The sequence below is a fragment of the Taudactylus pleione genome, unplaced genomic scaffold (genome assembly GCF_031769625.1).
Source record: "Taudactylus pleione unplaced genomic scaffold, aTauple2 ptg001296l, whole genome shotgun sequence".
Classification (NCBI taxonomy): domain Eukaryota; kingdom Metazoa; phylum Chordata; class Amphibia; order Anura; family Myobatrachidae; genus Taudactylus; species Taudactylus pleione.
This window is the reverse complement of record NW_028285696.1, coordinates 24,511-49,124: the sequence shown is the minus strand read 5'-3', so window position 1 is coordinate 49,124 and position 24,614 is coordinate 24,511. Positions and strand designations below refer to the sequence as shown.

General features: G+C 50.8%; 1 protein-coding gene across 2 annotated transcripts; it reads right to left on the bottom strand.

Moving 5' to 3' along the window:
• Positions 1–24,568, bottom strand: RECQL (RecQ like helicase). Of its 2 annotated transcripts, none has more exons than XM_088462936.1 (15): positions 24,448–24,568; positions 16,589–16,632; positions 16,072–16,269; positions 15,654–15,833; positions 15,392–15,498; positions 14,787–14,985; positions 12,237–12,403; positions 11,957–12,038; positions 11,408–11,556; positions 11,174–11,291; positions 10,951–11,089; positions 9,563–9,654; positions 3,233–3,452; positions 2,374–2,503; positions 1–1,402 (listed from the first exon to the last, which is right to left on the bottom strand). In XM_088462936.1, the coding sequence occupies exons 2-15, from the start codon at positions 16,608–16,610 to the stop codon at positions 1,232–1,234; spliced, it is 1,974 nt and encodes a 657-aa protein (XP_088319062.1). In that variant the 5' UTR covers positions 16,611–16,632; positions 24,448–24,568; the 3' UTR covers positions 1–1,231. The 2 variants fall into 2 exon arrangements, with proteins under 2 accessions (XP_088319062.1, XP_088319063.1); XM_088462937.1 differs by lacking the exon at positions 24,448–24,568 and adding an exon at positions 24,346–24,396.
• Between the last annotated feature and the right edge of the window lie 46 nt (positions 24,569–24,614).

The following is a 24,614-nucleotide window of genomic DNA, read 5'->3' as shown; positions in this document are numbered from 1 at the left end:
TGTTATTATCATATTTATTATAGTATGTACATATCAGTCACAGTGCTGGGAGAGATATACAGCCATCACCTAATGTATAATGACATTACATGTACAGTATTATCCCTGACCGGGACAGCTGATTGCTCATAATTGTTATATTGAGACGTATTTTATCTGTCACTAAAAAGAAAATATCCTTATTCCTGCAAAGAAAACCATCCTCAGTATACACTTGGCGTTGATTAGAACTAGATGTAATTAAAAAGTCAGTGACCTCTTTTATATGTTACTGTACAGTGATGGCAACAGGACCGGCTGCAGGTTATACAGCGATAGCAACAGGACCGGCTGCAGGTTATACAGTGATAGCAACAGGACCGGCTGCAGGTTATACAGTGATAGCAACAGGACCGGCTGCAGGTTATACAGTGATAGCAACAGGACCGGCTGCAGGTTATACAGTGATCGCAACAGGACCGGCTGCAGCTTATAAAAACAGACAACACCAAACACTAAAGAGCGGGTGCAAAACATAACATTTATCTACTAATGAATAATTACAGAAATCTATATTAACAGTGATCATATAGTTTGCTATTTGACAATGGCTGCCGTTTGCTGGGCCATGCTATGGTCCTCAGCCCGTGATGGCAGCTGCTGTGTGCGGTGGTCCTCAGCCTGTGACGGCAGCTGCTGGGTGCGGTGGTCCTCAGCCCGTGATGGCAGCTGCTGTGTGCGGTGGTCCTCAGCCCGTGACGGCAGCTGCTGTGTGCGGTGGTCCTCAGCGCGTGACGGCAGCTGCTGTGTGCGGTGGTCCTCAGCGCGTGACGGCAGCTGCTGTGTGCGGTGGTCCTCAGCGCGTGACGGCAGCTGCTGTGTGCGGTGGTCCTCAGCGCGTGACGGCAGCTGCTGTGTGCGGTGGTCCTCAGCGCGTGACGGCAGCTGCTGTGTGCGGTGGTCCTCAGCGCGTGACGGCAGCTGCTGTGTGCGGTGGTCCTCAGCGCGTGACAGCGGCTGCTGTGTGCGGTGGTCCTCAGCCCGTGACAGCGGCTGCTGTGTGCGGTGGTCCTCAGCCCGTGACAGCGGCTGCTGTGTGCGGTGGTCCTCAGCCCGTGACAGCGGCTGCTGTGTGCGGTGGTCCTCAGCCCGTGACAGCGGCTGCTGTGTGCGGTGGTCCTCAGCCTGTGACAGCAGCTTCTGTGTGCGGTGGTCCTCAGCCCGTGACAGCGGCTGCTGTGTGCGGTGGTTCTCAGTCTATGACAATGGAATTATTGTGGGGTATCCGGCCCTTCTTTGCTTCAGGGCTTCCCATCATTACCTCCGGAAGCTTGTGTTTGGCATTTCCTTTTATCGGGGACCTAGCGGAGCTGGATGAGCTCTTGTCCTGTGTTTTGTTGCCCGTCTCTGAGGGGGATTTTATCTGTAGAAACACATTATGTATATTAGTAAGGTCTTTCCCAAACACTGACTGACAGAGACCGCACAAAGTCCTGCACCTGCCACATTAAAACAATAAATGCGTTGAAGTCATCAAATAAAATGATAATTGTGCTGTAACCAACGGCAACCTGTAGGAGGTTTTAGGGCAGATTCTGATTTTGGAGCTTTGCAAAAAAAACAAAAAAAAAAACACTTACTTTATATCTAGACCAAACCATGCTGCACTGCAGGGGGGCACATAATTAATGTGTGCGTGCAGGGTACTCCCAACTCACAATCTGCCCCTTTGGTTATATTGAATTAATACTAAAAGAAAGTAACAGAGGTGCACAGATGTCTGCATACAGCTGTATACACAGCACTGGGGTACCTACCATGGGTGCCCCCCGCAAGTCAAGAGAGCCCCCACTGCACCCACTGATTATACTGACCCTGCAGCCGCACTGAAGAGATCACCGGGAAAATGGGGTCAGTGTCCCAGAGACACGCAGAAGATAAATCACTGGGGAAGTGGGGCCGGCGCCATTTTCCCGGGAGGTATTTGCATGCACGCAAGACACCGGCGCAGGAATCAGACAAGATGCCCCCGATATACAGGATGTGACCGACGGTTTATAGATAACAGAAATGAACTGAACGGTTTTGTTTGCCCCAGGACACATAATGACAGTGATTGGCGTAGACCCCGCTACAAAACGCAGCGTACGGACAATATGCTCCGATCACAGAAATGATCCATACACCGCATGAAGGATGAGGAATCAATCTGGACTCCAGGTTTTTCGTTTATTTCACTGGCCGTACTCAAGGTCAAAGGGCAGGAAAGCCGGGAGTGTCCGTCTGTCCAACATGGAACATTGCTGCCCCCCCGTGACACCGTTCTAGGCCCAGGAGCGGCAGAGAAACACCTTTACTATTAGAAGTTTTGGGTGTCGAGGGGGGGTCACGTACCTGGTTTGTGGCCGATTTCGGGGTTCTCATCTGCATGGTTAGTGAATGCTTGTCACTTTTCAGCAGGCTCGCTTTGGGTCCTTGTTTCACATAGGATATAGTGGCGTAAGCTGTGAAACTGAAATCTTCCCTGAAATAGAACAGATGGAATCACTGCGGATCATAGTACAGGTGATCGTGTGATGGCCGGTGACAGGGAGCGGAACTAGCTTTATGGTCAGGAAGTCTATTCAGACTGTATACGAATATTAGATACAGATCTAACCCATTATAGCACCGGAGATATCATCACGATCCCCCATGTGTCACTTAGACCACCAATAACTAAATCCCGATGACAGCTTCATTCAGTAGTATAGTGCCAGAACCCCCTCCCCCAAACCTCATCTGTGAGAACTCTCCCTCTCCTACATCTGCCTCGGACCCGCACTTCTTATTCCCGCCTGTAAGACTCCTCCCATTCCGCTACCCACTCATACACTTTCCTACAACGCCTGTTTAGACTATTCAGTCAAATCTTGAAACAATCTCTGTCCCCACACTCTTACAGGCAGGGCCCTCCGCCCTTTGTGTTTACATCTCTATTATGTTGCCTACCTTGTATGTCCCTGTATTACGTATGCCCTAGCTCTTGTAGGTCCCTGTTTTACGTATGCCCAAGCTTACCTGTCTGGTGCTGTGGGGCACTGTGGCTCCTTACATATCCACAACAATAACATATAAGCTACACTAGGAGTTGGGCCCTGATATGATGGATATAGAGAGACATGCCCTGTGCATCGGCAGCTAGATCTAATCGTATGTTTTCTAGGTGGAGGTGCCCAGGTAATGGAGCCGGTGTAATAGAATTGGTCCTTACTTGATATATTGCTGTAGGAGCAGATGAGTAATAATCCTTTCTACTTCAACGCGAGAAAGTTTCGGGGGGAGGACTCCCGGGACCCGGAGCTTGGAAGCCCCTTTACCCAGCCAGGCATCAATCAGTTTCAGTGGGGTCAGTTTTTCCTCCATGTGATTAGCTTGTTCCAGTATTTTCACAATGTCTCTGCCGTAATCCGCGATATCGGTTCTGTCGTGGGCTAGAAACACAACAAGTGGCCATAAGAGCAGACACGGACCAGGTCACTAGGCATTCGCCACAGTAACCAGCTCTGATGAAAAGGGAATCTGTCATAAAGCCCATACTACTGCAGTTATCAATATATCAGTCATCCTTATGGAGGATATAAAGCCCATACTGCTGCAGTTATCAATATATCAGTCATCCTTATGGAGGATATAAAGCCCATACTGCTGCAGTTATCAATATATCAGTCATCCTTATGGAGGATATAAAGCCCATACTGCTGCAGTTATCAATATATCAGCCTTATGGAGGATATAAAGCCCATACTACTGCAGTTATCAACATATCAGTCATCCTTATGGAGGATATAAAGCCCATACTACTGCAGTTATCAATATATCAGTCATCCTTATGGAGCATATAAAGCCCATACTACTGCAGTTATCTACATATCAGTCATCCTTATGGAGGATATAAAGCCCATACTACTGCAGTTATCAATATATCAGTCATCCTTATGGAGGATATAAAGCCCATACTACTGCAGTTATCAATATATCATCCTTATGGAGGATATAAAGCCCATACTACTGCAGTTATCAATATATCAGCCTTATGGAGGATATAAAGCCCATACTGCTGCAGTTATCAATATATCAGTCATCCTTATGGAGGATATAAAGCCCATACTGCTGCAGTTATCAATATATCAGTCATCCTTATGGAGGATATAAAGCCCATACTGCTGCAGTTATCAATATATCAGTCATCCTTATGGAGGATATAAAGCCCATACTGCTGCAGTTATCAATATATCAGCCTTATGGAGGATATAAAGCCCATACTACTGCAGTTATCAACATATCAGTCATCCTTATGGAGGATATAAAGCCCATACTACTGCAGTTATCAATATATCAGTCATCCTTATGGAGCATATAAAGCCCATACTACTGCAGTTATCTACATATCAGTCATCCTTATGGAGGATATAAAGCCCATACTACTGCAGTTATCAATATATCAGTCATCCTTATGGAGGATATAAAGCCCATACTGCTGCAGTTATCAATATATCAGCCTTATGGAGGATATAAAGCCCATACTACTGCAGTTATCAACATATCAGTCATCCTTATGGAGGATATAAAGCCCATACTACTGCAGTTATCAATATATCAGTCATCCTTATGGAGGATATAAAGCCCATACTACTGCAGTTATCAACATATCAGCCTTATGGAGGACATAAAAGGAGTGTGCTATGGCAGACTTACCTTTGTTAACTTTCTTTCTTCAGAGTCCACAGGGAGATAATGGGGTGTAGGTGGTGGATAGGAAGACCAAACACCAAAGCTTTTGCAATCCCAGAATGCTCTGGTCCTTCCTCCCTATACCCCACCCCTGAGCATGAGCCAATCAGTTTGTCAACATGCCCAAGACAGGAGCAGGAGAGGAGAGTAGGAAGACTGGTACACAGAAGAATCACATTCTCACATCAAAGAGAAGAGGCTGTTTTACCGGGGCGCTGCGCCCTGCCCTCCAGAAGGAGGGCAAAAAGCACCCTGCCCTCACAGCCTGTGGGTGCCGTCTTCACCCGCGGGACGCAGTGTCCCGCGGGTGGAGAAATCTGCGGTGACCCAGTCACCGCCGGAGAATAGACGCCGGGCGCATGCACCCGGCATCTATTCTCCCTGTCTACAGTGCTTGGGGGCTGCCCGCAGTGTCCGTAAGTGCCGGGCACGCCCCCAAGTATAACGAAAAGGGGACGCGTCTTATAGACACGCCCCATTTCATGGCCATGCCCCCTTTTCAGGCGTGCGCACGCACATAGTTGCCCAATCTAGCTCCGGCGCCCTGCCTGCCGCCGGAGCTAGAGTGAACACTGGAAACCGGTGACCAAGAAACGTAACCCAGAGAAGCCAGGTGCGTCAGACGGGTGCCCTGTGGACCCCATGGACTTTGAAGAAAGAGTTAAAAGGTAAGTCTACCATAACGCTCCTTTTCTTCTTCAGGGTCCCAAGAGCTCAACAGGGAGACAATGGGGATGTTCCAAAGCAATTGTTCAAGGGCGGGGACGCTCTTAAGCTGATAGGAGAATCCAATGCCCGAAGGAAGCATCCTGAGAGGCAAATGTATCAAAGGCATAGAACCTAAGAAAGGTGTGGACAGAGCACGTGGCCGCCTTGCATAGTTGTTCAGCAGAGGAATCACGCCGAGCTGCCCACGAGGGACCCACAGGAGCGAGTAGAATGAGCAGAGACAGTAGCCAGAACAGGAAGGCCAGCATGCAAGTCTGTGAGATATTCATGCGAATCCATCTGGCCAGAGTCTGTTTGTTAGCTGGCCATCCCTCCCTTCTTGTGGAATCCAAATAGGACAAAGAGGGAGTCCGATTTCCTGATGGAAGTAGTACGGTCCACGTAGATCTTCAGGGCATGTACCACATCCAGAGAGGCCTCACCTGCCGAGAAGTCTGGTGATTGAAAGGCCGGAACCACAATTTGCTCATTAAGATGGAATCGGGGAACAACCTTGGTAAGAAATCCAGGGCGAGTTCGTAGAACAGCCCTGTCCCGATGAAAGATCAGAAATGGGGAGTGACAGGCGAGTGCCTCTAAGTCGGGGGCACTACGGGGAGACGCGATAGCCAGAAGAAAAAAAGTCTGCGCAGTGAGTCATTTGAAGTCCACTGAATCCAGGGGTTCAAACGGAGGGCCCTGAAGTGCTTGGAGAAACACTGACAAATGCCACAGAGCCACTGGAGGGACAAAGGGAGGTTGAATACGGAGGACACCCTGAAGGAAGGTGTGAACATCTGGAAGTGGAGCAATTCTGCGCTGGAACCAGATGGACAGAGCAGAGACATGCACCCTCAAAGAAGCTAGGCGGAGTCCGAGAACCAATCCAGCTTAAAAGGAAGGCAAGTATTCTAGAAACCCGAAAAACCTGAGGGTCAAGGCTTCTGGCAGCACACCACTGGAAGTATGTATGCCACACCCGGTGATAGATCCAGGCGGAGGCCGGCTTACGCGCTCTGACCATGGTCTGGACCGCAGAGCGAGAAAAACCCCTTGGACCTTAGAAGGGATGTCTCAAGAGCCACGCCATCAAAGACAGACGGGCCAGGTCCAGATGTGGACAGGGACCTTGAGACAACAGGTCCAGACATTGAGGAAGTGGGAAAGAAGCGTCTATGGAGAGGCTCTGAAGGTTGGAGTACCAATGTCGTCTGGGCCAAGCCAGCGCTACCAACAGGACAGTGCCTCCGTCTTGCTTGAACTTCCGAAGAACTCGAGGAAGAAGGGAGACTGGAGGAAATAGGTTCGCCAAATGGAAGGTCCATTTCACTGATAAAGCGCCTACGTAGGCTGCTTCGGGATCCCTTGTCCTGGATCCGTACATCAGAAGCCTGCGATTGTGTTGAGAGGCCATGAGATCCACGTCTGGGAGGCCCCACTTCTCCACCAGGAGTTGAAAGACCCCTAGGTGTAGAGACCACTCCCCGGCATGTACGTCGTGATGGAAATCCGCTTCTCAATTGAGAATCTCAGGGATGAACACAGAGGAGATGGCATTCTGCCCATATGAGAATGCGTGACACCTCTGCCATTGCTGACCGACTACGAGTGCCTCCCTGGTGATTGAAGTAGGCCACCGCCGTGGCATTGTCGGGCTGTACTTCTACTGGTCTTCCCCGAAAAATGTCCTGAGCCAGAGTGAGAGCTTTGTAGATACTTACTAATTCTAGGACGTTGAATGGTAAGGTCGCCTCGGCCGCGACCTTGGAAGGAGTGCTGGCCGGCCACTGCGCCCCAACCCGCGGAGGCTGGTGTCCGTGGTGAGGAGTACCCATTCCCGGGATCCAAAAGGGACGACCCTTGTTCAAGTGGGACGTCTGTAACCATCATTAGAGGGACAGGCGAACTTCCGGAGAGAGGATCGTCTGAGAGGTGATCAGATGAGGTAGCCCATTTTACCTGGAAATGAATTGGGTGTTGTAGGGGCCTGGAATGGAACTGAGCAAACTCCACCATGTCGAAGGTAGATACCATGGACCCAAAGGTCTGCATTGCTGAGTGAATTGACACTCAGCGGAGTAACCTGCGCACCCGTTGCTGCAGTACTGAGATCTTGCCTGCTGTCAGGTAGATTCTCTGAGCCTGAGAATCCAGGGGTCAGGGAGGAGTTTTTCCAGTTGATTAACCAGCCGTGTCTCTGTAGAAAGGCAATGGTTACTTCAGGTGAAGAACCTCTGGAGAGTATGCCAAGAGCAAGAGGTCATCCAAGTATGGGAGCAGCCTCATTCCCCGACGACGCAGGTGGGCTGCCATAAACTGCCGTGAGTTTGGTAAAGACCCGAGGAGCTGTAGAAAGCCCAAAGGGGAGTGCCTGAAATTGGAAATGTTGCTGTAGGACAGCAAACCGAAGATACCGCTGATGAGAGGGAGATATAGGTACATATACAGTCAGGTCCATAAATATTGGGACATTGACAGAATTTTCATATTTTGGCTTCTAGTCACCACCACAATGGCTTTGAAATGAAACAAACAAGATGTGATTTACCTGCAGACTTTCAGATTTCATTTGAGGGTAATTACATCCAAATCAGGTGAACGGTGTAGGAATTACAACGGTTTCTATATGTGCCTCCCACTTTTTAAGGGGCCAAAAGTAATGGGACAAACTAAACAATCCTAAATCTAACTTTCACTTTTTAGTCACCTACAGCTATGCGAGCGGCCAGGAGGCCGCACAAAAAAAAAAAAAAAAAAAAAAAAAAGAAAACGCCCTGATTCAGCGCGAGCGCTCTTTCAGAGCGTCTGGTCTGAATAAGGCCCTCTGTACGGAGTCAGAGAGTGTGTCTACCCATGGAGGAGGCACTTGTATCGCCTGTACCGGTTGTACCGGTTGTGGTAATCCCATAGGGGAATTACTGCCAGGACTGCTAGGTGGTCCGCAATTGTAGCTAACACCTGTGAGAAGGAAGCCCAGGGGGGTTCCTGAGCAGGGGCTGGAGCGGCTGATTGCCTGGTGTATTATAACAAGTTGCACATAGCCCATCCTGAATGAAATCCTCCTCGGCTAAGTCTGCTGCTGTACAAATCACATACAATGCAGAAATAAATATAACTCCAAAGAGCACTACAATCAGCTACTCAGACCGCAGCGGCTGGTAGGCAATAGCGCTACATAACCCGGCTCCTATGAGAGGTGTGTAGGGGGGACAGGACCCAGCGTTCCCAGAGAGAGTAGAGAAAATGGCCGCCAGAGATCTGAGGGGGTGGGGGAGGAGGATCTGCTCAGGGCGGCAAGACCGCGCTGGAATGGCGCCGAGCTGGGGGAGGGGCTGCATAAAGAGAGCTGACCTCCCCAGGCTGACTTTTAACCACCGGTTCCCTGGTGCCTAGCACCAGTATATATGCCGTGGTGGTCTAGTGGAGTCCCGGACAGACCGGTCTCCACGTCAGCACCTCTGATCTATCCAGAGACCGGAGGAAAGACTGCCAAAATGCAGATTACAACGAGCGGTAACCCAACCTTACCTGTCCCCTGGAGTCCTGGGTGCAGTCTGGGGTCCACCCGCGGGTCCCGCTAGCAAGGTCCATGGGAGCCCCTTCAAGAGTACCAAGCCGAGGGCTGGATTCGCAGCGCCGTGGAGGGGTGATGGAGCGGCAGCAGAGACGCCCGGAGGACAGTATAGTGCTGCTCACCTGTCAGTAGTAACAATAAAATAAATCCTAAAAATAAAAGCTTTGGCTGCTTAATGCAGCCCCCTGTTCTAATAGTGATCCGGCTCCTACCGGACACCAGGCAAAATGGAGTGCCTCAGGCTCAGGGTATAGGGAGGAAGGATCGGAGCATTCTGGGATTGCAAAGCTTAACTGTTTGGTGTCCAGGCTTCCTATCCACCACCTACACCCCATTGTCTCCCTGTGTACCCTGAAGAAGAAAGCACATACTACTGCAGTTAGAGATAGCAAAAAATATATATATATATCTCTATCATTTTACATTTTTCCAATACTAAGATGTATATAACATAATATATAACTATATACTTCTCTAGATAAGCCCACCATCCTCTCTCACACACCAAGATGCGATAGACCCACTTACTCTTTTCCGTCTTGCAGTTATCACACATCTTATTACACTGGGCCGAGTCCCAAACTTCATCAAAATGCTGCGCGATGAGGACACGTCTGCATCTGCGCGGGGACAGGAGAACACGCGTGTTATACTGTATATAGCATCAAACCAGGAAATCAGAGAACTCTGGCAGGTGGTTATATTCTGCGTCAGTATAAGGAGTGAAGTACAACACAGGGAAACCTCCTACATATGACAGGTCACACGGATGGAATATGGAAAGTCTACCGTACAATATAAATCCATGTATGCGGCTGAATATAGCGCTGCGGGCAATGCCAGCACACACGTGATTAAACAAGTCCAGTTCCACCAGGGCCACCATTTCAGACTAGCTGAGCACAGACAGCGTAAATGTCATACAAGAACCACGGCACATCATTCCTAGCTTCGCAGTGAAGCACATGGAATTATGGGACAATATGGTGGCCTCTGCCCTAACCAATGGGAGAAGTTGGACACTTGGAAGTTGTTCCGAGCTACAGATGCAGAAAGATTTACATGCAATAAAGCTGGCGAGAGGTCACATTTCCCGCGTTACCAGAGAACGCACGTCCCTACCTCCCGCCTCCGCGTGTCTCATCTCTATACTTATAACTGGAATTGGCATTTCTCAATTGTTCTTCTGCACGAACACATTTAACTGAGACGTAATACAGTCTAAGTACAGCGCGGGTGCTCTGGAGGAGAGGAACGGTATTAGGGGCGCTCTCTGCAATTCGCAGGAGCACGCGGCCATTTTCATGTCACAGAAGGACTTGAATTCTGCATTAGCTCAGAGCGGTCATTGGGTCTTGTCCTATCCTTAATGGGTCCCATTTTGTGCCTTTATGCTGTGTATTTTCTAGGAGCAGTACAAGCATTGCAGTGAGACCACACAACAAATACAGCCGCGATGTTACATCACCTCACGGCTAATGAGACTACACAGAGCGGTATTTCTGGAGAAAACATTTAATGCATAAAACATGTGGCCCTAGGTAGGTAGAACTGCGAGGTGAGGAATCACACGTTCCGCCATTGGCAAACCCGCGGATCGATCTTATAGGGCTGAGTCTGCATGAAATGCGCCGGAGGACAAGTAAGACCATTGCGGGGTCTGCAGACTGTGGTTCATAAATGACTCTTAGATGTTTAAAGAATTTCAGGAATAAGACGGCAAGCCTGTCAGTCAGCCCCAGGACAGAGAGTCAGCCCCAGGACAGAGAGTCAGCCCCAGGACAGAGAGTCAGCCCCAGGACAGAGAGTCAGCCCCAGGACAGAGAGTCAGCCCCAGGACAGAGAGTCAGCCCCAGGACAGAGTCATCGTCCTCTTCAGTCACACAATCAGCCGGCTGTAGCCTATAGGAACTAACCTCGTCAGGTCCTGACAGTATCTCACCATCTCGTACAGCTTCTGCTGCCCAACATTCTCCATAACCACCATTGAGCTTAGCCTGAATATGTCTCCGAACCCATAGTACAGAATACAGTCAGCGTGTTTGTCATCACGGCCTGAGAAAAGAGAACGCCAGGTCACATTAACTATTATACAGAGACCCCCTATACTGTACAGCGCCCGTCTGCGTTCCCCGGTACCTGCACGTCCGCTCTCCTGGTAATAATTTTCCATCGATTTACTCATCGTGTGATGAATGACGAAGCGCACGTCTGACTTATCGATCCCCATGCCAAACGCCACAGTGGCCACCACCACCTGACGCATAAACCAAAGGAAAAGCACTAAGTCCATATAGTAATATATATAGAAATGTCACAATGTAGTTGAAATTTGTGCTGATAGAGATGGAGTGAGAGAAAGTGAAGACAGACCTGAATCCGATTTTCCGTCCAGTGCGTGTGGACTTTCGTCTTGTCGCGCGCTTCCATATTGGCGTGATAAGTACCTGCTTGAATACCCAGTTTCTGAAGATTTATGGTGACTTGTTCTGAATCTTTCTGAGAAAAGCAATAAACAATTCCTGGAAAAAGGAAACCGTACACATTAATCCCATCACCAGCTGTAGATTATTAGTAACGCTAGACGTACGTCTATATTGGCGCCGTGTAACCTCTCTCTAGCTGGGACCTAGAGTGTCAGCGAGTAGGATAGATCTATAGTAAGTCATGCACAGCCCACGTACAGATCATCAGCCATTTCCCTCACTCTTATACGTCTGACTCCAGCAATCCGTAGAGAGCGTCACAATCACACATCTCTGCGCTACCTCTAATCTCGCTCTCCATACAGAGACGCGCGTGATGTAAAAAGCTGCATCCCTGCGGGGGTTAAACATGGCCTCTTTCCCTGATCATATCAGACAGGTAGTGTACTGCACAAGCCAATATATGGAGGTATTATGATGCGGAACCGCTAATTACCAGATTGACCCTTATAACGGCTGTTGATTAATTTAACGACATCTTCAATGAAATCACTGGAGCTTGAAGGTTTGAGCCGAACCTGGAAGACAGAGAGAGACGATGTTTAATCCTCAGAGGGGTCAGGCACCCAGGCTCGTCCTGTAGACAGATATATATTAGGGTTATGCCTGGAAGTCAGTGGTCTACATCCGGTAGTCAGTCCACTGACACAGACCCTTACCCCAGTTATACCATAGACACACTTAGCGCACTCCCGCACCAGGACCATTTCTCATACCTCGTAGAAAAGGTTGGGTCTATTGAACGATGCCGTGAACGTGAGGGGCTTCTGGACACACAGAATTTTCATGGCATCCTTCAGGACGTGGTTTGTAGCCGTAGCCGTCAGACCGATCAGTGGGCAATTGGGGAACTGGCGTTTTAAGATGCCCAGCGACTTGTAATCTGGAGGAAGATGAACATATTATCAGTCACATAACCAGTATTTGCTGTGATATGACAAACACAACACTGTATCCCGTTACCCTGCAAGAAAAATGTCCCCTACTATCACTTGCTGCATACAGTCACTGGGGTACAGAGGTGCTGCAGGGAAAACGTGGAGGGGGGGGGGGGGGGGGGGGGGAGGGGGTCACTGGAACACACAGGGAGGGAGATGAGAGAGAGAACAAAAACAGGAAAGAAATAACAGTGCCCCCCAATGGCCTCAGGGAAAGAGATTTAGCTGAAGTATAAATGTCTCATTATCTCTATCATCTATATGGGGGGCGCTGGAGCACTGGAGACGTCACACAGCTATGCCTGTGGGAGGGTGCGCCCAATATGGGCAGCTTTGGATGCAAAAATGTTGAATCTGTAGAATTTAGTGCATGTGTGTGTCCCATTGTACAGGTGGTCGCTCAAGAAGCACGCGCCCATCGCCAATTTAAGTGTGAGGACTTATTAAAGTAATCCGCCTGGTGTCGGTCTGTTTTGAAGCCAACCAGAGGTCACCAGCATAAAGCACACACACGTCAGCTATCCTGCGCACTTTACTGGTCGGACCTATGGACACTGGTCCTAAAGCCCCAATAACGTCCAGAGAGTTCACTTCTTGTGGAGGGTTACCCAGGTCTAAAGCGAGAATAACAATGTCCTGATGTAGATGGAGACCGCTTTGGGCTGAAAGGAAGGTCTAGTAAGAAGAGCAGACACCAGCTACGAAACGCTCCCAGCTATGGAGACGGCTAACAGAAAGGTAAGGAACCTAAAATCCATCAAACCCCGAAGCTTCCAAGGCTGCCACCAGAGTGTGAGTGTGGGGGGGGGGGCAAGTGCTTGCGGTGAGTGGCATCAGGTGGGATTGTGGTACTGGATGGGTAGACAGATGGCTTTGAGGAAGCGTCTAAAGCTTTGAATGTTAGGGGAGAGTCTGATCGGGGTTAGTAGAGTCTTGTACAGCTGGGTAGAGGCCCAGGAGAGAGTTGGAGGCAGGTGTGCCAGGTAGGTATCAGAGGAGGCCAGGTGCCAGTTAGAGGCAGAGAGAGTATTTGGAGCTGTGGTTTGAGATGAATGAAGGGAGGTGGTGTAGAGGGATTGTAGTATATTCTGGACAATACAGGGAGCCAGTGTAGGGATTTGTAGTAGTATATTCTGGACAATACAGGGAGCCAGTGTAGGGATTTGAAGTAGTATATTCTGGACAATACAGGGAGCCAGTGTAGGGATTTGAAGTAGTATATTCTGGACAATACAGGGAGCCAGTGTAGGGATTTGTAGTAGTATATTCTGGACAATACAGGGAGCCAGTGTAGGGATTTGTAGTAGTATATTCTGGACAATACAGGGAGCCAGTGTAGGGATTTGTAGTAGTATATTCTGGACAATACAGGGAGCCAGTGTAGGGATTTGTAGTAGTATATTCTGGACAATACAGGGAGCCAGTGTAGGGATTTGTAGTAGTATATTCTGGACAATACAGGGAGCCAGTGTAGGGATTTGTAGTAGTATATTCTGGACACTACAGGGAGCCAGTGTAGGGATTTGTAGTAGTATATTCTGGACAATACAGGGAGCCAGTGTAGGGATTTGTAGTAGTATATTCTGGACAATACAGGGAGCCAGTGTAGGGATTTGTAGTAGTATATTCTGGACAATACAGGGAGCCAGTGTAGGGAATTGTAGTAGTATATTCTGGACAATACAGGGAGCCAGTATAGGGATTTGTTGTAGTATATTCTGGACAATACAGGGAGCCAGTGTAGGGATTTGTTGTAGTATATTCTGGACAATACAGGGAGCCAGTGTAGGGATTTGTAGTAGTATATTCTGGACAATACAGGGAGCCAGTGTAGGGATTTGTAGTAGTATATGCTGGACAATACAGGGAGCCAGTGTAGGGATTTGTAGTAGTATATTCTGGACAATACAGGGAGCCAGTATAGGGATTTGAAGTAGTATATTCTGGACAATACAGGGAGCCAGTGTAGGGATTTGTAGTAGTATATTCTGGACAATACAGGGACCCAGTGTAAGGATTGTAGTATATTCTGGACAATACAGGGAGCCAGTGTAGGGATTTGCAGAGTGGTGCAGCCGATGGGGGACATTGAGGAAGTACGTTAGAGAGTGATAGATGGGAACACAAGACAATGGCAGTTAGGGGGAGGTTAGTGGACAAGGGTTTTTGCTGAATTTAGGGTGACTGATGAATCCCCTGCACAGCGTTCAGCTCAATAATAAAAGCGCTCCATTATTATGTTCCAAACATACTGTATATACTGTTATTTTATTGTATACTTTTAGCAATTCATTAACTATTGCAGGTAACACAAACAGGATATCTCACCGGGACGGAAGTCGTGCCCCCATTGGCTGCAGCAATGCACCTCATCCACCGCAATCCGCGCCAGCCGCCCGGCCTGATACGCCTTCTCCAGCCGCGACATGAACAGCTTACTCTTCGCTATTTTTTCTGGCGTGACATAGAGGAGCTTAAGCTGCGACTGTTTATCGATCATTTCTCCGTGTACCCACTTCACGTGGTCCTAGGGCAGAAATACACGGGGTAAGCACCAGGCTCATACATGCAAAACGGGCACAACACAAACACCCCCAATTTATTACATAAGAAGCGTCTGCACCTATATTACTGAACAGCAGATTCTCCCTACAGTCACTAAGACGATGGGCACACTGGCATCTGAGCGAGGAGAGCGGCAACAAAAATAAAATGCAAGTTACATGTATGTACTAGAGCGAATTGCTCGTCTCTTGCATTAGAAATACATATTAAACTGCAGAATAAGCAGTTCAATGTGTACACAGGGAAACAACACCGCTCAGTTCTGTATTAATATAAGCAGAACAATGAAACACGTTACAATGATGGGAGATTAGAAACATCTCAGTGTTCCCCGCATTTCACACAGACCATCTTCCCAAGGCACAAACCTTACTGCTGGCAGCGTTCAGGCAGGTGGCCGAGATACCCAGGCGTTCTAGAACCATTAGCTGATCCTCCATCAGGGAAACCAGGGGGCAGATCACCAGGGTCAGCCCTGAGATATATAGACAGAGAATCAGGCTGTGGTAATCAATCGCTGGTCTTGCTCTATTATGATACCATAAAATTTCCTGCCATATTAAAACCCTCCAAGCAGCCAGCGCGACAGACCGCGATTTCTAGCTGCGTCGCAGGATAAGGAGTTCTCACCCTTTGAGCACAAAGCCGGTAACTGGTAGCACAAGCTCTTCCCTCCGCCGGTCGGCATCACAAGGAACACGTCTTTCCCAGTCATTGTGGCGTTTATCGTCTCTAGCTGTAAGCTCCGGAACGTGCCGAGCTGGAAGGAATCCCGAAGCTCATCCTTCACCTTCTGTGACCAGGGAAAATCTGTCACAGGGAGGAAATAAAGAGACGCTAATTAGATACAAACCTCTCAGCTTCAGCCGAAAGCAGCCGCCGCTCAAGAAACTGTCACCCGATTCCACACTACATAGGCGCAGTCTGCGTCGCCTTCCTGAGATAAAGGTTGAGGTTAATGATGGTAATCTGAGCGGCCTCCTTGGCAGTATCTGTCTAAGGGACTCCTGGCTCTTGTGCAGATGAATAACCCCATCGTTGCAGCCACCTTGTTTGTTCCAGTTCTCCGTGGAAGATTGGGATCCGGCGCTGCTTTCTGCCTCCGAGTCCTCGGACAGTCGTTGTATCTTCTTTGTGAGGGCACGTTTCTTCTCTAGGAGATCCTGCTGTCTCTCTAGCAGCTCCTGGATCTGAGCCTCTATGGCCTGCAGCTCTGTGGTCACCCCCTCCAGTTCCTCCACCAGATCTGAAGCAGAGAACAAGGATAACTATGGACAAATAGGAAAACCCTCCCTAGTCGCGTTATAGCCCAGCAATCTGGATTCTGATTGGTGATGACAGATTAGGGAGAAGTTATCGCTTCAGAAAGTGACTACAGCAGGTTGGGAAATAGCACTAAAGTATTTCATGCAACGATAAACTAAGAATGGGGTATAGGCTATTTATGGTGAGTCCTTCATTTGTGGGGTACTCTGCCTGTGACCCCAGTTTTCCTGCTGAAGTGATAACAGAGGAGGGATTGGAAGATAAACTTGTGAGAGCCTCATCACAATACACATACGTACCAGACAGATCGTCAGACGCCATCTTCTGCTACTAGGAAGAGTCACTGTGAAGAAAGCAGAAAGGTACTAAATAAATATATATATATATATATATATATATAATATGAGATATGGTAAGAACTTACCTTTGTTATCTCTATTTCTACGAAGTCCATAGGGTTCCACAGGATACCTTGGGGTATAGGTGTGACGTCAGGCATCGGGCACCATAGAGCTAAGTTTTCAGCCTCCCAGGATGCACTGGGTCCCCCTCCTATACCCCGCCCCTGAGCCAAGGCACCTCAGTTAGTTACCAAGCCATAGGCCGGAGGAGGAGAAGGAAGAGAGAGAAAAAAGATCTGGACACACACAAGAATCACATTCTCACCAGAGGGAGACGGAAAACCGGTGACCAGAGCAAAGCCCATCTGCAGCACAGGTGCGACAGGGCGGGAGTCCTGTGGAACCCTATGGACTTCGTAGAAAGAGAGATAACAAAGGTAAGTTCTTACCATATCTCATATTTTCTACTTCAGGGTCCATAGGGTATCCACAGGATACCTTGGGGATGTCCCAAAGCAGTATCCTTTAAGGGTGGGGACGCTCCTGTGCTGAAAGGAGAATCCGCCGCCCGAAGGAAGCATCCTGAGAGGCAAAGGTGTCAAACCTGTAATACCTCACGAAGGTATGGACAGAGGACCACGTAGCAGCCTTGCAGATCTGGACTGCAGAGGCACCACGTCGAGCTGCCCACGAAGGACCCACAGATCTACTGGAATGAGCCTTCACAGAAGGAGGAACCGGCAGGCCTTCAAGAAGATAAGCTTCAGAAATAGCCATACGGATCCAGGCTGCCAAAGTTTGCTTTGAAGCAGGCTAACCCTTTTTACGGAAGCCATAGAGGACAAACAAGGCGTCCGACTTCCTAAACGAAGAAGTGCGGTCAACATAAGTCCTTAAGGCCCGCACAACATCCAAAGTGGCCTCACCCACTGAAAGGCCAGGTGAGTTAAAAGCCAGACCTACTATTTCCTCGTTAACATGAAACTGGGAAACAACTTTGGGAAGAAATTTAGGACGAGTGCGGAGTACTGCCCTGTTCCCATGAAAAATCAAGAAAGGAGGTCTACAAGAAAGAGCCCCTAAATCAGAAACACGTCTGGCCGAAGCAATAGCCAGAAGGAAAACAGTCTTAGCTGTTAGCCATTTAAGATCCACTGAGCCCAGTGGTTCAAACGGCGGTCCTTGGAGAGCCCTCAGGACCACAGTCAAGTCCCAAGGCGCCACAGGTGGAACAAAAGGCGGATGAATTCGCAGAACGCCCTGCATAAAGGTGAGCACATCAGGGATTGTAGCAATCCTACGGTGAAACCAGACAGACAGGGCGAAACCTGTACCTTCAAAGAAGCAAGGCGAAGCCCATGGTCTAGTCCCGCTTGTAGGAAGGCGAGTATCCGAGACAGACGAAACTCCCGCGGTGCATAACCTCTCGGTCGACACCACTGGAAGAACGTATGCCACACGCGATGGTATATCCTCGCGGAAGACGGTTTCCGAGCTCGTAACATGGTACGCACTACAGAGCTGGAAAACCCCCTGGACCTTAACATGGCTGTCTCTACAGCCACGCCGTCAAAGACAGCAGAGTCAGGTCCGGGTGAAGACAAGGACCCTGAGACAGAAGGTCCGGTCGTAGCGGCAACCGCAGAGGACTGTCCATGGACAGACCCTGAAGGTCTGAGAACCAGTGCCGTCTGGGCCACGCGGGAGCTATCAACAGGAGCGTCCCTCCTTCCTGTTTGAATTTCCGGATTACCCGTGGAAGAAGGGAAACCGGAGGAAACAGGTAAGCGAACCGGAACGTCCACCGGACGGACAGAGCATCCACCAGAGACGCCTTTTCGTCTCTTGTGCGAGACCCGTACACCGGCAACTTGTTGTTGTGCCGGGACGCCATGAGGTCGATCTCTGGAAGACCCCACTTGTCCACCAGCAGTTGAAAAACGTCCGGGTGCAGGGACCATTCCACCGGATGAACGTCCTGGCAACTGAGAAAGTCCGCCTCCCAAATTAGCACTCCCGGGATGAAGACAGCTGATATAGCCGGAAGATTGCGCTCCGCCCACACCAGGATCCGAGACACCTCTACGAGAGCTGCCCGACTTCGGGTTCCTCCTTGCCAGTTTATGTAGGCCACGGTGGTAGCGTTGTCCGACTGGACCTGCACTGGGCGACCCTGGAAAACCCGATGTGCCTGCTGGAGAGCATTGAAAATCGCTCGGAGTTCCAAGATGTTTATTGGAAGCTCTGCTTCTGTCGGAGTCCACCTGCCCTGGAACAAGTGTGGACCCGAAACTGCTCCCCAGCCCCGAAGACTGGCGTCCGTTGTCAACAGGACCCAATTCGGTACCCAGAACGGACGTCCCTTGTTGAGATGGGTCGTCTGCAACCACCAGGCAAAGGACAGGCGAACCTCCGGGGTGAGCACTATCGTCTCGGATTTAAGAGACTGAGGCAGCCCGTTCCATTTGGACAGGATCAGGTGCTGCAGAGGTCTGGAGTGAAACTGGGTATATTCCACCATGTCGAACACCGACACCATGGAGCCCAGTAACCTCATCGCCGAGAGTAAAGACATCCGGCGGCTGTGCAGACAACTGCACACCCTCGACTGTAAGGCAGAGATCTTTTCCCCCGTCACAAAGATCCTCTGCTGTCCCAAGTCCAATAAGGCTCCGAGGTGCAGAATCCACTGAGACGGGATTAGAGTGGACTTCTGCCAGTTTATTAACCAGCCGGAAAAATCGAGCCGGGGGTCTGTGCCGGAAGGAAAGGGCATACCCGTGGGAGACCACCTCGAGAACCCAAGTGTCTGTCGTGGTGACCGACCAACACCGGGCGAACTGCAGCAGGCGGCCTCCCACTTTGGGATCCCCAAAAGGGAGGCCTGGACCGTCAGGCCGCAGGCTTGTCATCTGGCTTAGGGGCCGGACGTCTGGTACTCCAGGTCTGTTTCCAGGGCTTGGCCGATTTCTTGGGACCAGCCTGTCGGGGAAAAGACTGTGGTTTGGGCCTGCCCTGGGCCCTATAAGACCGAAAGGACGATGGTCCTGAACCAGAAGGGACAGCGGCCGACGGGAGACATGCTGATTTAGCTGCCGCCAGCGTGGCTATAATCTTGTCCAGGTCCGGACCGAAGAGAACTTCTCCGTTAAAGGGTAACGCCTCCAAACCCTTTTTGGAATCAGCATCCGCCTTCCAGGATCGTAACCACAAGTTGCGACGAGCAGCCACCGCTGCTGACGAAATTCAAGACGCCAGGGTACTAATGTCTAAGGCCGTCTCGTTGATATAAGTGGCCGAATCACGGAGATTATCAATCAACTCTGCCTGCTCAGCCGGACAGTCGGAATCGAAGGACGCCTCCAACGTATCCGCCCAGCGCTCCATAGCTCTGGCAACCCAGCAAATGGCCATAGCCGGCCAAGCTGCCCCCCCCCCCCCCCCCCCCCGCAAGTGAATAAGCGGACTTCAGGCAGATCTCCACCTTGTGGTCCGTAGCATCCTTAAGGGAGGACATGGATGGCATCGGCAATGTGGCACTACGGACAAGACGTGTCACATGAGAATCCACCTGTGGAGGGGATTCCCACTTAGCAAAATAATTATCCGCGAACGGATAAGCCACCGCCAGGCGCATCTGCGGCTGGTATCGCTTGCCAGGCTGTTTCCACGCCTCCTCTAAATGGTCCACCAACTGACCTGAAAGAGGAAAGACTGTGGTGTCGCCCTTCACATCCTTAAAAAAGGCATACTTGGATTTAGCCGCTGGGGGAACTTCGTCCTCAATCACCAAGGCTGTGCGGACTGCCCGAATAAGACCAGGTATATATACCTTGGACCTAGTGTCCGCTTCCTTAGTACGGAGAGGTTCGTGATCGGAAAGATCCAGAATCTCCCCGTCATCAGACGTCCCTTCGTCATCCTCATGAGGAGCCGACAGAGACGCCACCGGCCGTTTATGTGGCCGCATCACAGACTCCCCTTGCAACACATCCGACAAGTGCTGTACAGAACTCGTCAGGGAGTTAACCCAAGCCGGCTCCTGAGAAACCGGGAGAGGGGAAATAGGGAGACTGCGGGGTACCACCAATTGTCTTGGGAAACCCTGCATGGGTGACGACACCACTGACTGCTGGGACAAACCCATCTGCGTAAACGCGGGCTGCGGAGCTAACTGGCCCACTAAGGTTGTAAGCGCCTGAGCGAAACAAGCCCAGGGCGGCTCCTGTACCGATGCTGTAACCGTAATAGGCCGCGCCAACGACAAACACTGCCGGCATAGAACCTCCGCGTCACCCTCCCCCTCCGCTAAAGGTACTTTACACGTAGTACACTGCAGCCGGAGAGGAAAGTCACTTTCAGACATGATGGTAGAAAGTAGGTGACCCCTCTCACCAATTTTTTGAAAAATGGCGAGAGACCACCCTGCAGCACCGCACCGCAAGGGCTTTAGCAGAAAGAACAGGGACAGTAATAAGACTGACAGTCAGAATAGAAGATACAGGCAGCAGCGCTAGCACAGTCACATACAATGCAAAGAAAATCAATTCCTGCACTAACCAGCGCTGATCACTCAACTACACAGACACAGGGCCTGGTAGGACACAGCGCTGCATACACAGACCTGACCACAGCGGAGGAGAGGTATGCGGGGGGACCCAGACCACGATGCCTCCGTCCAGACTTCCAGCAGCGTTCACCATGCGTTCAGGAAGATGGCCGCCGAGGAGCAGAGAGGAGGCTGGCCTGGGGAAGGAGCGCTGCCACAGGGCCAGTCAGCGTGTTGCAGAGAGGGCTGTGTGCAGCGGGGGAGGCACCGGCTGTGAGACAGGGAAGGCGCGCTCCCCTGGCATGCATTTAACCCCCGGGGACGCCGCAGTGCTACCGCTCTGCTGCGGTCCGCTGTCCCAGGGGGGTAGTGGAAGCGCAGGTTAGTACCTGGCTCCACGCTGCAGCCAATCCCCAGGGAGCCCCCTGCCTGGGGACTTCTGGACCATGTATCAGCGGGGACCCACCGCGGGACCCCGCTGCTTACTTTGCTGCCCCCCTTGAGTCCGGCCATGGTCCGAAACATCTGGGGTCACCGCTAGCTGTGACCCCAGATGCTTACCAGCATCCCCGGATCGGTACCGGCGTTCTGGTACCGGCGGGGGTGTAGGGAAGACAGCATGGACATCAAAACTGACTGTCCATGCTGTACTTCCAGATGTGCAGCCACAGCTGCAAAACGAAAACTTCAGGGGCTCTTCATGGCCCCCCCTCTAACAGGTGCCTCCGACTCCGGCCGGGCACCGAACTAAACTGAGATGCCTTGGCTCGGGGGCGGGGTATAGGAGGGGGACCCTAGTGCATCCTGGGAGGCTGAAAGCTTAACTCTATGGTGCCCGATGACTGACGTCACACCTATACACCAAGGTATCCTGTGGATACCCTATGGACCCTGAAGTAGAAATATCTGTACTTCATAGTAAATTATAACTAACATGTTACATTTACGTTTATCATGTAACAATGTGTACTGGAAGCACTGAAAGTAAAGGTTGAGTCTGCTTGTCATCCCCTCTCCCAATACAAGGTGCGCAGCACATGAATACATGGGTACGAATCTGATCACCAGCTAGTCTGGCATGTCCTCTAAGGGAGCCACCATCACTGCTAGTCACCTGGGCTCACAGCGGAGGCATTCGGGGAATTTGCACTGATCACTGGTGGAGTTATACTGGGATCACTGGACACACACACCACAGAGAGACTGCATAGGGACAGACAGGAGCATGGATCTGGATGCCCAGAATGACAATATGATTTATATCCCAGTAAGAATTCACCACAGACAACTGCGACATGGAGGGGTAAGAAGGGCATTTTATGGTCTGCGTGGGGTATGTGGGAGAATCTGCCCCTACCATGGAGACACAATGGGGTGTCAGGCCCTGACCATTGTAGAAGGAGCCAGTTACTCGGAGGCCATGTAATGTATTTCATGACACTTGCGCTGTAATATAGAGGCAGTCTGCAGACAGGTGAGTGTAGGACAGTAACGTCATGCTGGTCAGATTCAGGCTCTCTGAGTATTGGACGCTCTCTCACAATCACCCTCTCCCTCATGTTGGCCAAGAGGGTGGCTCCTTGATGATGCAATATCATAGCCCCACCCGCTGCTGTACAGTGCAATTGTAGTGTCACGCCACCGAAATTGCCCTATGGCGGTTGTGCCCAAACGTGGTGCTGCATCACTTACAGGGGTAACATGGGTTGGTGGTCCAATTGCAAATCAAATGATTGGGCTGATAGCTTTGTAGGATGGGATGGACGCTGCCTGTTTCCTTAGAGCCAGTGCACGGCCATGTACACAGGCTGCACTGCTTAGTGTGTGCTTAGCATCCCCTGTATGTATGGTCCCCTCTCCTCCTCACCAGGTTTGTACTCTCTCTGTGCATCTGTCACCATCTTTGTATTAATCTCTCTGCCTCTAATCTGTACATGCACCTGTCTATATGTGATGTGTATCGCTCTGTCTGTCCCCCACTTTGTATATATGTCCTCTTTGACCCCCCCCCATATTCTATCCGTCTCCCTCCTTTACTCACTGCACCTGGTTCCAGCTGAGATGAGGATACAATGTCTGGGAAGCCTGCAGCAAAGTAGTCCGGCCCTTCCAATTGATCCTAACCTAGGTCACCTTATTACACAAGGGCTTTAGTCTGAGCGGGCCAAGACCCAAACACAGATAAAGATCAGAGGGCGTAAGACGGGTGAAAGAGTCTCTCGAATTCTACCGCCAGAGCGGCTTTATTATACGAGGCAGGTCCGGTGACCGTACAGCACACAACACATACAGTATTGTAGCTGTCTCATTCATATATAAAGTGGCGCTACAGCTGCGTCTGAGTGCGCAGGCCTGAAACGCCCACTTCCAGCCCTTCTGCACGCTGTTAATAGCGGCAGCGATTCTTTAGTCACCATCATCGCGCGCACCATGGACACATGTACCAGCCCTATGTCAGGTGCAGGTTCTCCAGCTGAACACGGCCTCTGGGGCTGCGGATGTGCGTTCAGGAACGCAGCCACACTCATGGACATGCCGGCGACACTCACATAACACGCCCATCAGACTGACTATTCTAGCATTCACTTCTGCTCCTCTCCCTGTCACCGCCCATCACTGTGCCGCCAGCACGTCTCACCCCGGGTAATCCCATCACAGCATCATCTCTGTGCGTACGCGCTGTGTAATGCATTGCGCAGTTGCAAATAATCACTCAACTACGTGAACATCGGCAATGCGTGCGGCTCTGAATCAGGCCCAACGTGTGCTGAATCCCCAGCGCCCCCCCCAAAGCCACTCCGCAGTAACCCCAGCAATACTGATAAGCCGCAGTGACAGGGCTGGGGCCCCCCACCACCACTCCTCCTCCTCCTCCTCCTCAGTAACCCCGACGACCCCCAGTGATGAGGCAGGACGCCCCCCGGGACAAGGGCCTGTGGGGAGAAGTCGCTGAGGACACTACATGGGGGGCTGCGCTGTCAGAGGCCACACACCATGTAACCTGTGCCCCTCCTCTGACCGATGCGTGCCTGGAATGCTGAGACTTGTAGTTCCACTTCAGCAGCTGCAAGGCGGGGGGGGGGGGGGGTTTAGTAACAACTACATGGGGGATAAATGGTCATGGAGGGGGCGGTGACCTCTCCTGGGGGTCCATTGGGGCCCTGACCTGGCTCTGCTAGTCCGCCTCCATTCAGCACCCCCGACTTTAAGGCCCCGGACCCGGCCCCAGCACTGGCGGCGTCATCCCCCCGCTCCCATCTGTACTCACCCAGTCACTCACACGATCCATCCGGGCATCATTCTCTCCTCTCCGGCCCCAGGCCGCACACTGACCAATCACAGGGCGCGCCCTCCCCGCGTCACCGGCGCCGACTCGCTTCTTTTCCCTGATTGGCCCTCGTGACGGTCCTGTCATTGATCTGACGTTGGCGCGGG